Raw genomic sequence first — 14,858 nt, 5'->3', positions numbered from 1 at the left:
TCTCAAGAGCCAGGTCATCTCTATTTATAGCAACATGATGTTTGGGACTAACAGATAATCTTTCAGAATAAGCCACAGTGGACAATCAGAGCTCTCCTTCATACTTTCGAGGTGTATTATTAGTGGAACGGGGAGCGGTATATAAATATTGTAAATAAAATAAATTAATAAATTAATAAAGCATATTTTATGTATTTTATACTTATTGTTGCTCCCCGCCTCGATGAGGATGGAGAGGCAGGTAAGAAATAAATTTATTATTATTATTAATAATAATAATCTACAGATAAAGAATCTACAGATATTTAACTCCACATGCAAGGGTACAGTATGAATCTGATTTTGACTGAAATATTGTAAGATAGAAGGATTTCAGCTGAGCCATAAAACGTTACTGTCATCCTGAAACCTGCTGTGATCAGGAAGCAGGCAGCCAGCCCCCACATCTATCATGCATGGATACATCTCCGGCTCAAGTTACTGCAGCCAAAATGATGCACAAGTAGGCACTTAGTCTTTCCTTGCCTTTCCACCCATCTTTCGTATTCCACATTTTGCTTGCAGCAATGATCTATCATTCTGGATTCTACTATTTTGCAAGTAAAAATAAAAAGCAGCTACACCTTGGACGTTCCCCAGAAAGACCTGCTAAATTACACAAGGCCCTCTCCATTTATTGTATCTCATCTTAAACACTTGTGGGGGTGGGGTGGTAGGAAAGAAACTGAATGTAGGAATTGCCTGATAAATAAACAGACATGCAAATCACTCACCAGCATCTCTGTATTTTTCTTTTGTTCAAACAAAGCCACCAAGCAGTCTTCTACAGGCTTTTTCTGACAACGTTTCTGTACTTCATAGTCTGTTGGGTCTTCATTCTCGTCATTTACGTTTTTCACTTTATCTTGCTTATTTTTGCTTTTGAAACTTTCGTGGTCTTTATGTAAATAGTTTTCAATACTAGTAAGTTGGGAGTTTTGTTCACAAATATTTGGTTGCTTAGAGTCTCTACTTAAGTGCTTAAATTCATTTTTGTGCCAACTGTCAGATGCCTGAGTTACAGTCACTTTCATATTTTCAAGTATTTGGGACTGATCTGACTGTGGATTGCTTAAACAGTCTGGTTTGCTGTTTCCACCAGTGATTGTTCTGTCCTTGGGTTTATCTGTACAGATCACTTCATCGCTGAAATGTGAATACTGCTTGGCAATACCTTTCTTTGCCACTTGAGGCTTATGGGAACAACCAGAAATTATAAATTCCAATTTATCTGCCAATTCTGATTTATAATCTTCTTTGCTACATGATTGGTTCAGGCAAGTTAGTGGACTTTGATTTCTACTGGTGGGAGGCTGCTGAAATGTGTTTTGGACTACTTCATTGGGCTCTGCTAGAAGCAGTTTTCTTCTCACTTGGGAGCTTGGAGATACCTTCAATTCAGCATCATATTTAAATGAACTCAAAGGGGTTGCTGGTGTTTTCCCTTTTGTTTTTTGGTTGTCTTCCGATAAAGTCAGTCTTGAATTAGAGAAGAGATCTGAAGAGAGTTCTCTGCCTTTCTTCAGTAGGTTGTCCTCTTCACAAGAACTGTGAAAAGCCTTTGGATTAACTGAACTAATTTCATGAACATTAAACACAGGGTGAGTAACATGTGGCAAAGGTGGATCACAGTGGATCAGGTGCTGGGCAATCCTTGCTATCACCTCCTGCCGCTCCAGAAGTAAAGAGCTTATAAGAGGGTTAGTTTCCTCTATAGTTTGGCGGGAGCACTGGTTCACTGGGGCATAGGAATCAAGCAATGGCGTTTCTGATATTATTCGTGCTTTTCCAACGCTGCTGTTTTCTGATGATGCAAGTTCTGAGTTAGCAGTAGAAGTAGAGGACAATTCCCTTCCTTTCCTCGGCAAGCTTTCCTCTTCACATGCACTGCGCATAACTTTTGAGTTTACCAAACCCGTTTCATTTGTGTTGAATGGCCGCCCCATGACAGGTGATGTTGCTGGATCACAGTGAATCAGATGTTGGGCGATCCTTGCTATAACTTCATGCCGCTCTTGGAGTAAAGAGCCTATCAAAGGAATAGACTCTCCTAACGACTGGCGGGAAGAGTAGCCATTATGTAGGTGGGAGTCAGCTAAGCAAAAAGATTTTAATGCTCTCTCTGATGTTTCTTGGGGTAGCTTCTTACTGTCAACAGCAGCTGTATAGCACTGAACTTTAGAATCTGAGGCCCCAAAGTCAGACCCAAGTCCAGATGTTGGATAAAGTTTCAGGTTTTTGACAGCTGTAGTAAACTCAGGGCCCTTTTTAACACCGAGCACTCCTTCAGTCCACATCGGCTTGCCACAAGCACGGTGCGAGGTGGGCACATTGCATTGCTCTGCCTTGATGGAGTCACAGTGCTGATGTACATGATGTTCTTCTATTCTCTTTTCATAAAAGCCAAGGTTGGTGTGAATACTGCAGGTCAGGACTGGATAGGTAGATTGTCTAGGCAAAGACTGGACACTGACTTTCAAGGCCACATTGTGAGAAACATTAGGAACAGGGAAAAAATGCTCAGTTGGGGTCTGGGAAAACGTCCACTGCAGATCCACATGTGCAGCACTTACTCTGAAAAATTAAAAATCAAGGTGTATGGGGTATTTAACACAGAACCACTTCTTTATACACAATTCAGTACAATTCACTTTCCTGAGCCCTCCGTGAACTAATATGTATTCCAAAATGTTAAAAAAAAAATCATAAAACTAATATTCTCTTCAACAAGATCATGCGCAAACAGAAGAGCCATGTAAAATCTTCTTTCTAATCACCCAATGTCTGCTAAGAACCTACCTGTAGAGAATATTACGAGGGACTGCTCCATGTGAAACACTCAGCCAAGCACTTAACTGAGAAAAGAACACAAAAGAGCGGACAGCCAATAAGAGGGTCTTCTCTTCAATAAATCGATCACCACTTCTAAAAAATACATCAAAGAGAAACAGGCATGTATTGGTGAAAAACAAATGGAAAAGACAACAAAAGAGTAATTTGGCTTGAGTGCAATTATCCAAAAAGATGAGAAAATTATGATCAATAACTTTTGTTGCATTAGTTCCTTTCCTATACTCATTATAAGGGTTGTATTTATTCAATGCACAGTTAAAACTCTACAAAGACACCAGGTTTATCAAAAACAAACAGGATTAAATAGGAATATCAAGCTTGCTTTCTAATTTCTAGTGCCCACAAAATATTAATATTTTAATCAACAATATTACATATTAAGATAAAATTAGGCACACACTTTTGATAAGTAATCCGGGAGAGGGAGGTTTATTAGTTTTCCTCCTCATGGATTCATTTAAATCTCCTTCCAGCAATCATAACACATTAGCTTGAATGAGCTAGTGAATGAGTATGTAAAACTGCAGCAAAATAACCACCTTAAAATTCAATCTTACAAAAAGAACCTTACAAAAGTGAACTAAAGCCCCATAGCAAGCCATACCAAAGAACCACAGACATATATAACACCTTGCTGTTTGGAAAGTATGCAAGAGTCTAAACCAACCCTCATGTATAAACTTACTGTCGTGGAACTGGCTCCAAAATCCACCTTTCGAGTAACAGTGCGTCTTGCTTGATTGCAGGATCGTTTAAATCATTTCCTTCTGTGGTGGGTCCTTCATCACTATAGCAACAGTCTGGAAGTAGCATCACTTCGATCATGATAGGAATATTATTCTTCCATAGCGACGTAACCTCAGACCTAGTGCGTCTAGCTTGACGGCACTTGAACAAAAGAATCGGAGGATACAATATTAGTTTTAAATTGGCTTCTTGTGTATAAGCCACACAGACACTTGCCAATTCTAGTACTGTATAATGCAAAGAAAGTCTATAATGTCTTATTGAAGAGGTGACTCCATTTGTTGAAGCCCTTCTTGAACCGCTTCCAGTTTATCCAGCCGGCGTGATTAAACCATGCCAGTTTCTACGGCCAACAAGAGGATGATAGGGCCTCATCCAAATGCTATAACTTTCTAAATTCAATGGCTTACCCAAGTTAAAAAGACGATTAAACTAGAACTGACCCAACAGGGATAGCCTTGAACCCAAAACGTCAGGAATTTGGTTGTGTTTGCTTAACACCATAACCACTGTATATCTCCATCTCTATTATCCTATTTGATTTTCTAGCATTCTTTCCATCTCTGGTGTTTTACATCTTCTAGAGGTATTTGAATGTTAGGGACTGAAATCTACTCATGTCCTTATAAAAGGGTTCAAGTTGGAACGCTCCATTCAAGCTTTCTCTTCTGCAAAAGAGCCAGTGCGGTACAGTGGTTAGTCCTGGACTGGCACACAAGAGTTCTAGGTTCTAGTCCCTGCTTGACTATGAAGCTCACTAGGTGACTTTAAAGCAGTCACTCAGGCCATGGCTAGGCGAGGGGGGTAGTAGGACGATCTCGCGATTTTATGATCGCGAGATCGTCACCCTGGTTTACACGTGGCGCGCGACAACACAACCATCATTTTGTTTGTTTGTTAAAGGAGAAGGAGTGCTCGTTCGAAAACCGTAAGTTTTAAAACCCTCCCCCTCCCCCTCCCCCCACCCTGTGCCTGGTTACTCACGAGGAGCTGGGACAAACAATGATGCCCACCCACACATTCCGCGGTCTTGGGATCAGCCTGAGACCACAGAAAAAGCTAGAAGTGTAGAGCGAGATCCCGGGGAAAGGGGGGATGATCCCTCCCTGCTCCTGGGATCCCCTGTGCATCCTGTGAATGCACAGGGACGATCCCGGGGCGATCCCCGGGATATCGCCCCGTCTAACTATGGCCTCAGCCTAACCTACTTCACAGGGCTGTTGTGAGGATAACATTTAGAGACGAACCATGTAAACCACCTTGGATTCCTTTTAGGGGGGGGGGGAAAGAAGGATACAAGTGTAATAATGAATAACTAATAAAATTAAGGGAAATTGTGCGTATTGAATCTTCACATCCATTTTCGTACTCCATTTCTGTGCTTTAAGACAGCAGGGATTATAGCATGATCCCAAATCATGAATACTGAAAGCGTTTAAACAAAATACCTTTGTTCAATCTAAAAATGTTAATCACAGAAGCATGTAGCACTTGCTATTTCATTTACTGGAAAAACCAGCTGAGACAGATTAACAATGACAATTAAAACATTTGGTCATCATACCTGGGCCAATTTGTCACTGCATTCATGCTTAGTTGTTACTGGCTGACTTGATTGCGCTGGTGGGCAGTGGAAGCCTTCAGTCCTACCCTTTACAGAATATTCTGGTGTTCTGCCTTCAGTAATCAGCAAGGCCAAGTTGATGAGGAACTCCTCAGCTTCATATTCAAAGTATTCATCTAAAGTATCTAACACAAAGACCAAAGCACCCAATGATATAGAAGAGCACCAACATGCACAATAGTTCAACATATACATTTGTGATACATATGCATTTAATTTAGACAGAATTCAACCATGTTAAGTTTTTAATTATTAAAGTTACAGTGTAAAACTTGCATCGTCATATCATTTATGATATGGAATAGCCTGCCGGAGGAGACTCGTCAGCTTGACAATCTTTTAGCATTCAAGAAAGCTATCAAGACTGATCTCTTCCGGCAGGCCTATCCAGCGGAATTTTAGGATACTTTTAGTATGCTTTTAGGATGTTTTTTAACAGTGTACACTATGTTTTTAATTAGTATTTTATGCTTGCTGTTTTTCCCTGCCTCGATCCAATCGGAGAGGTGGGTAAGAAATAAATTATATTATTATTATTGTTATTATTGTTATTATTATTATTATTTATAATGGTTCCCGTTTCCTCCTTTTGCACATCATAACCTCAGAAATTATTTTCTAAACGCCACTCTGAATTCTGACTGTAGTTCAAGGGCCAAGCAGTTTTACAGCAGTAAAGGCGACGTTGGTTTCCAGCGGGGAGTTCTATACCATGGGTTAACGTTATGTGCAAACCAAATCAAAGTCAAGTTTTGCATTAAGCCTAGGGGGGCACCATGTCTTGCCGTTGTTAAGACTATAGCTCATTAGAATATACTGATTTTAAATATTTATTGTGTAAGAAAAAGTATATCATCATTCAAAATGTCAATTTGGTTAAGTTTTGAAGAGCTTGCACTTCAATCATACCCAATGGTTGGGTTGGTTTTTTTTTAAAAAAAGCTTTTAATAATGAACACCTCCTGTCCCAAGCAAGGTTTGCAAGGAACATACAGAGTACTCATTGTTATAGTACAAGTCCAGTTGAAACTAGTATGAAGAATTAAAATTCAGCAACGCTCAGTAGATAAAGCAGCAGCTGGCAGCGCTCTTCATAAATTACACTGAGATACTTGATTCCAGCAGATGCATAATGTAACAAATTCCCTTGTTTTATGTTTCGTTCACACAACCCTCCCATTGTGAAACATTGCAGGCCTCATTTGCATTCTCCTTCACTGGTACTGTGTCCAAGCATTTTTAATGATTACAACATTTTAAAATTTATTCACAATGGTTTAGTTACAGGACAGCACACACACATCTACCCCCACGTAAGTACAACTAAAATACTTGCATATTATGTATGGAACATGCCAATGTTTATGTACAGTATGTTTCATTAGTGTTAATGTATGGTGCATAATGATTGGCTCTCAGGATTCTATATGGCGCAGGTGGGGAAACAGTGGCCCTCCAGATGTTGGATTCCAACTTCCATTAGACTCAGTTAGCATGGTCAATGATCAGGAGTTATATGAGTTATAGCCTAACATCTGGAGGACCACCAGTTCCCCACCGATGTCATACAAGATGTCCTTCCACTGTACTGTCATGTTTTTCAGAATATCAAGCTCCATAGAGAGCTTTGGCTATTGGGCGGTATAAAAATGTAATAAATAAATAAATAAAAATAGTACAATTCTATGCATGGAAGCAAGTCCAACTTGGCCTAGTTTACTCCCTCGTAAGTGTATTTCAGATTGCAGGCTTATGCAGTAAAGTTCTGAATTACAGCGTGTAGGGAACAGATTTGGTATTCACTAAAATAAAATAATAATAATAGAGACAAATACTTTAAAGGAAGTTGAGAAAGTTGAAGGGAGTCACAAAGACTTTTTCCATTTAACTTGTATAAAGGAAGGCTAAACTGGCATGCATCCTTAGAAAACGTTATGCAAGGGAGAAATCTGGAACAGCAGTTCACGTTTTAGAACAAATAATTAAGTCATTCAGCTTCGGTAACTGAAGACTACAGTCTTGTTGAAATGATGTTCTAGAATTTACTTCCATCAGTAGCTATCTGATATTAAGAAATTCTGAGTTATACTCAATGACCAACTTCACAAAGATCAGAATAGCAGTAGAGCTTCCTTTTCCCCTTCTCGGGGATGTAGACTCTACACAAAGCCAGGAATAAGGTTTGGGTTCATACACATCTCCCCATTGCATAGTGATGATAATCAAATACATCTGTCCAAGTAAATGTCCGGAAAGCACAATGCATTTGCCACAAAAATGGGATAGGCTTAGCTTAGTGTGAAGGGTATTCTTATACAGGATTGTTTACTAAAAAGAATCTCAGTTCATTGAAAAGCTGAAATGCACACCATGAAATAAGCTGCTCAATGTTGTGTTACATATGAGTAATGAACACTCTCCACACATGCATACGCATATACACTTTATTGAGCCAAGGTAATATGACCTAAAATTGATTCTATTGCTCTCCAAGACAGTTAATAGGACAACGCTGAATGTATCAATCAACAAGCTAAGCTAACGCATGACAAAAACAACATGTCCTCAAACTGTGGCAGGGAAGACAAAATATCCATGATGTTATAAATACTACACGATGTGTCCAGGAGAAAGTCTATTCTAAACATTCAAGCTGGATCCAATAAATGTTTTTATGCACTGCTTAATGTGGAACAATTTAGTGGTAAACAAAAAGAAAATAAAGTAGATTCCAGAAAAGGAGGTATAGAGTTCGCCAAGGAACAACTCCTAGTCAATTCCTCATTTGGATTGTCCCAAATGTGCCAATTCTACTGACCCCTGCCCTGTGGACTTGCAGGGATCAGGTCACATCAGTTCTCATGTGACCTGAAGGTGTCTGCTATGCTGAAATCAGCACAAACATGCAGCAGTAAGGACATAAGAGGAATTATGTTGGACGCAGCGTGCTATCTCAGTTTTAAGCAACCCTGGCTGTTTAAATTGGCCTCAGAGCTAATCAGTGGTAGAAGTTCAATATTCCCAAGTGTTATTTGATTGTTGAATAATTCCACCAAGTTGCATACTTATGTATTATGGAACAGGCACAAGAGATCTCTGTCCTACAGTTTCCCCAAGTACTTCAATAGCATGCATTGCTTCACAGCAAGAGAAGAAGCCAGAAGTGTACACTGAATCACAAACATAATATGCAGTGCCTGTAGAAAGATAAAAGTCGTCTCTGGTCCTTAAACACTTATCTCAGTGCAAGTCAATGCAGCAATGTAGGAGATTTCAGTATCATCCTATGCCCTTGACCAAAGAGTAAACATTGAACTGAGGCAAAGCAAAGCCCCAGAAGGTGAACTCTGACCTCGCTGATAGCATTTTTCGTCTGCTTCCTACACCCATGTCTATATATAAACTCAGGATGACATTCCATACGTCCAATGAAACGGGCTCTGGTCCAAGAAAGCTTATACCATAATAATTTGCAGCCACCCCTACCCCGAAATTTCTATTGGAGTGCTGAATTGCCACTGAATTTCAGGAGCAAACAGCAATGGGGAAAAGGCTGGATTTTTACTTTAAGGTGCAATCCTCCGGGGCTCCTGGGAACATGATTTTTTCATTAAAACAAGGCACATGCTTCTTGCACACCTTTGCTTTAAGGTGAAAATTCAGGGTTTTTCTCACTGCCAAAATTCAGCACTGATGGGGGGAGGGGGGTGCAGCCCCTGATGGGTTCCAGGCCCTCCAAAGTTACTCACCCCTGATCTATACTGACTAGCAGTGGCTCTCTAGCATTTCACAAAGGAGCCTTTCCTAATCCTACCTGAGAGATACCAGGGACTGAACATAGGAGTTTTTGCAAGCAAAGCATGCACTCTACCACTGAGCTACCATTCTCCTATTTTTAGTTTAATTAAAGTTTAATTTCTGCAGTATTTCTTAGTAATAGGACAACACACCCATTGTCTTCTGTTCTCCAGAGAGGGAATTACATGTTCGTTGCAGGCCTAGAAAAAACGATCAGAGAAATGGGAGGCAGGAAGAGACATGATCAGTGCCATCAGCAATTTTCGTTGTTCTACAGAAATCCATAGCTCTTCAGTCTAAAAAAAAAAAGTCAAAGAGGAAGTAAAAAAGGCAAGCCAGGATGTCACAACAAGGTCCTTCATACCTCCAAAACAAATGTGGGATGTTCTCTTTCCCATCATATTAGGATGTTCCTTTCCTACAGAGGTTACAAGCTAAAGTTGGTCTCCAGTCCAAATTTGGGAGTAGCCTGTGGAGTAAAGCACGGCTATTTTCCTTTCTTAAAGAGCAAGGAATACTCCCTTTATGTGGCAGCCACCTGGACTGCAGGTGTTTAGGAAGGAGCTAGTGCTTCCCCTAGCAACCCTGTCTGTCTCCTGAGAACCATTTCTCTCCCATTCAGGGAGCCACAATGCTTTCCAGTGATACAGTGTTGTTTTATCTAGAAGTATCGGTAATTCATGAGAAAAGAGAATGCAGGCCTGCCCTGTTCAGAAGCCACCTTAAGCCACCGTGGTTTAAGGTGTCATCTGAACAGGGCCGCTATCTACTTTTGTAATGCCAATTAATGGTTAATGTCAAAAGCAAGAAGCTTTCATATAACTAAAGAAAACAAAACATGTTAGTGCATTTGGACAAACTGATTTGCCTTCAAGGGACTTTGGAAAAGAGAGAGAAACAAATTCAACCGGGAAACTGGTGTTCAGAGAATGGCTTAACCTTGACAATGCTTAATTTTCTGAACAAACAACTCTTTTGCTCCTGAATATTACAACCAATATAAGGGGGCTCAAACATTGTTCAAGAAGGTATGCAGTATAAGACACTGAAACTTATTTCACAGCTATCAGGATCCAAATTACAAACAGGTTCACCACAATTTAAAGGCGTTCCTGAAATATTATTCTATGTTCAAAATGAATGTAATTTGTGAGTTTTAAACTACTTTCCCAGTTGTAGTCATCAACAGAAATTATTTTTTCAATCCACTGAGTAGAAACAATAGTGGAGCATTCTAGTACAAAGGCAACATAATCACAATTATGATAATTGCAGGGGGTACTTATTTATCAATTATGATAAATGCAGTCGGGGAAGGGCAGTACAGATTTATTTATTTTTACCAAGGAAACAACCTAACCCATGTTCATATAGCTTTTCAAAGGGTACCCATTAAACATTTGGGGGGAGGGTTTGTCAGTTTGGCTAGTATTGTTATCTGTAAGCTCAGAGGAGTTCATAGTATTTTAGAATATAAAGAGATAAAAATGTTTGCAAAGGAGTTAAAACACTGTAAGGCTTGTCCAATGATCCTGTCTTTTGTCAGAGGGTTCACTGTGCATAATGTAAGATTCATGAAGATGCTCCAATAGGCATTTTCCATTAAAAAAAAAAAAGCACTATTAAAACGTTTATAAACAAAGAGCTAAATTCTGGTCATTTTTAACCACCACACTAGTCTGGAAGGTGAAAAATCTATGTGGATTTTGAAGGAAAGTTCAATAGACAGAATACTGGATGGTGGCGGTTGTGCTCAGCTAAGGCAAACTACCTTTGTTTTATAATCAGGGCATCAGACGTGATGAGTCAGTCCCAGAGAGTGTGATCAACTATAACTAATGAAACGTGAGGTCTATTTTAAATCCTGTAATTTTAGACTATCAGTAAACATTCACAAGTTCAAGTCAGTGTCATTTTGCACAGCTTATGCTCATGTCCTAGCAGAGAAAGTCTTTAGTGTTAACACAAATATAATTTTCACTAACACACACTGAGGTTATTTGCGGCTGGCCGTAATATAGATCCATTTTTTAAGCCTGACTTGCGTCCTAAAATGTTGCAAGGGTAATTTTATCTATTCAGTTCTAAAAACAGCCTTTCCCTTTTTGGTTTAAGTGAAAACTATAGGCTCTCAAGTGATCAAGAGCCATACATGGCTGAAACTGCAAGCATATAGTTATTAGGGAGGGGGCACTGCTCAGTGGTAGAGGACATGTTTTGCATGCAGAAGGTCCCAGCTTCTTCCCCCAGCATATATAGGTAAGGCAGCAAAACCCCTGCCTGAAAACCTGGAGAATCTCGGCCAGTCAGGGTCAACAATACCGGGCTAGATGGAGCAATGGTCTTGATGTGGTATAAAGCAGCTCCCTTATATTTCTATGTAGACTATGGGCTCATCTGCACAAAGCAAGATATTCCACTATGAAAGCAGTATGAAAGTGGTATATAAAAGGCAGGAGCCACACCCAGCAGGATATAGCGGTATGAAAGCGGTAGATGGCATGTGTCAATGGGCCCCAACAGTGGTCAGTGCACTTCAATGCTGCTATAAAGCAGTAGTGTGGCTCCTGCCTTTTATGTTCCACTTTCATAGTAGAATATCCTGCTTGGTGTAGATGTGCCCTGAGTATCCTAGAAGTCAATGGGACAAGCTTCAGATAAACATATATAGGGCTGAGTAGTAATGTGTAGATTCCAAATTGCCAGATAAAGAGGTCCTTTACACCAATGGTGGTCAAATCATACATTTGGTGCTTATTATTCATTTAAAGCATTTGTGTTGTAAATCAGACAAGGCATCTTTGGAACAGAATTGCAACATAAAAAATAATAAAATCCAGACTTAGGAAGAAGGGGGGGAATCATGAGTACATGCAACAGTAAACAAAAATTAAGGAATATTTTCATGACGTTTAGCACTGTCTGAAGTCACAAAATGGGCAGGCAGAACTGCAATAGTATCTTTGCAGAGCTCTGACCTAGTTTCACCCCTGTTATCCCAGGGTGTTATCCCAGTTTGCAAGTCTCTCCTGAGGGGAGGCTATTGTTTCATGTGTGTTGAGTAACAGCCTGTGCTGTATATTCTTAGAACATATTTTCTAAGGGCCAGGATTCACAGCTCAAAATACACAGCTCCAAAGTAACCCCATTAGTCGCCCCCACCCTGCAATTCAAAACAGGTTAACAGCTGCATAGCTTTTTTAATCAAGGGCTGCATTCTTCCAGCCCTGAATAGGGAAAAGGAAAAGAGTCCCAGTCACAATGCAGATATCAGATCTAATAATGAAGTATTAATACACAGAGAGAGAGAATTCGTATTCTCAAGAACAGCTCAAGTACTCTGTTTCTTAGGAAGGGTGGATAAAAGAAATATTAATAGAAAATGGCATGTGCTGTTTTTTTCCCTTTCAGGTTTTTTTTTTTTTTTTTTGCTGCCAGCAAACAGATATTTATGCAGAAGGGGACAAAATGGAAAAGCTGTGCTACAGGATTCTTGAGGGACGTTTTTCATACTTTTGGCCCCAGATGCAAGTTGCTGTCTACATCATCATATTCTTATGCATAAAATAGTGGAATATGCCAATAGATTCCACTGAGTGGGGAGAAACAGTTGTCCTGTTTGGGGTCTGCTGTTGATGCCTCTTTATTTCTATGCTGCTTCTTTCTCAGGCTTAGCACTGAAGAGACACATGCACACAAGGATAAAATTAGTTCTGAAGCCTGGTTCTCTAGAAGACCCTCAATCCTGCTCCAAAACCTATAATCCTATTCCTTACCTTTAATTTGTGTCAGACAGCACTGTCACATACCTACTGTGAACTGCCCAGAACTTTGGCTATTGGGCGGTATAGAAATGAAATTGAATAAATAAAATATTTATGACTAGAGAAGACACCCACGTTTTTGTTAATTCTTCTGTACTCTTAATACACAGCCCTCTAGCCAGTGAAGAGGGGGATATTTTGGCTCACATCTGTCTGAAGTACTACTCTCTAAACCAGCCATCCCTAACCTGGTGTCCTCTTATAGGTAAAGCTGAATTTGAGAAGAGAATTCAGCACGGAAACATGGTGGTGTGATTGGTTCTGACCATTGCAGAGAGCATTTAACAGCTAGAGTGATAGGGCTTTAAGCTTAGGATAGCCTTCCCCAATCTGGTGCTCACCAGATTTTTTGGACTTCAAATCCCATCAGCCCCAGACAACATGGTCAATGCTCGGAAATGCTGAGTTATTTATTATTAATAATTATTATCATTAATTTATATACCGCCCCATAGCCAAAGCTCTCTGGGCAGTTTACAAGGATTAGAAGACTGTACATGGTTGTAGTCCAAAGCCTCTCCTATACCATTTTTGAAGTGTTTTTGTTAATTCTTCTGTACACTTAAGATATAGCCCTCTCTATCCAGTGAAGAGGGGGATATTGGGCTCACACCTGTTTGAAGTGCTACTCTCTAAACCAACCATCTCTAACCTGTTCTCCAGTTACAGCCCAGAGATTGATATACAACCATTTTTGCCTCGGACTGTTAAAAGTCCACAAAGTTTACCAGTGACTTCTGTGACTAACACAATCTTCAGGTGACAACAACTGGTTGCCACAGGATTTAGAATACCTTGCTGAAGTATATGATGGCTCAGATTGGAGGCATCATTTTATACTGGTTTGTATTGTGCCTGGGGGGTAGGTCTCAGAAAGGAGTATTGGGGAACCTCTACACATCCCAATAGATGTTGGGGTTCAGCAAGAATCCCTCATCTACTTGTTATTCATCCGGAGTTCATCCAGGATTTTGCGATAGAGTATTAACACCTTGCTGACAGTACTCTCTCCCTTTTCCATCTGGTTCCAGGGAAGCTGTGGAAATTCTGAATCAGTGTCTGAGGTCAGAGAAGGACTGGATGTGAGCTAATAAAAGGAGAGGGCAGATTTAGATGGAGTTACTAGGCCTGTTCCAGATGGGGTTGTACTCCCACTGAAGGAGCAGGTACACTGTTTGGGAGTATTTCTGGGTCGACAGGTAGCAGCCACATCCAGAAGCACCTTCAACTAGCTTAGGCTGGTGTGCTAAATGCAATGTAGCCTTTTTCTGAAGAAGCCTGATCTTTTCACAACTAAACACACATCATGGTCACTTCTAAACATAATTGTAAGGTGTTCTACATGGGGCTGCCATTCAAGGTGTTGGTTATCTCCTTTAAAGCCCTGTTTGAAACTGGGATATCTGAAAGGCCTTTTACTCCCACATGACCTACCTGCACGCTTAGTTCATCAGGAGACACCTAGTAATGTGTCCTGTAATACTGTGATGTACAGAAGACAAGGACAGGAGACCCAGGCCTTCTCAGTAGTAGCACTTGGGGAACTCACCACCCTAGGAAACCCAGCAACTGACTTCAAATGAGTCAAGGCAGCCTTATTTGACCACGATTTTCTGGTGTTGAGTTTTTAACATGTTGCTGTTTGGAATGTGCTGTGCTGCTCCTGGATTTTTAAAAGTTTTTTACATGTTTATTATTATTTTCTTATCTGATCTGTAAGAAGCTCTGAATGGAAGGCCCCACTAAAAGTATTAGAAATAGGGATAAAAGTTATACATATTAAAACTTGTCTACAATAGTGACAATGACCCCATAATATGTTAAAACTTCTCAAATCCCTCGAGAAATGTTGTACTGAATCCAATAGTTAATACATTACAAACTCTTTTGAGACTGCACAAAACCTTACTGTTTAATGAAAGTTTTCTGGACACAGTCAGTACAAATAAACTTTAACTTGTTCTGCCCCCAGC

General features: G+C 40.0%; 1 protein-coding gene across 1 annotated transcript in view; it reads right to left on the bottom strand.

Moving 5' to 3' along the window:
• The window catches only part of ATOSA (atos homolog A), a 39,639-nt gene that overhangs the window by 10,552 nt on the left and 14,229 nt on the right, over positions 1 to 14,858 (bottom strand). The window contains exons 2-5 of the mRNA XM_063142422.1: positions 5,204 to 5,388; positions 3,578 to 3,780; positions 2,839 to 2,964; positions 774 to 2,613 (exon numbers count right to left, since the gene is read on the bottom strand). Of these exons, the coding sequence (XP_062998492.1) occupies positions 774 to 2,613; positions 2,839 to 2,964; positions 3,578 to 3,780; positions 5,204 to 5,388 (2,354 nt within the window). The remainder of the gene's footprint in view (positions 1 to 773; positions 2,614 to 2,838; positions 2,965 to 3,577; positions 3,781 to 5,203; positions 5,389 to 14,858) is intronic.

Source organism: Elgaria multicarinata, chromosome 16 (assembly GCF_023053635.1).
Source record: "Elgaria multicarinata webbii isolate HBS135686 ecotype San Diego chromosome 16, rElgMul1.1.pri, whole genome shotgun sequence".
NCBI lineage: Eukaryota > Metazoa > Chordata > Lepidosauria > Squamata > Anguidae > Elgaria > Elgaria multicarinata.
The sequence above is the reverse complement of the archived record's forward strand: the minus strand, read 5'-3'. Positions and strand labels throughout refer to the sequence as shown.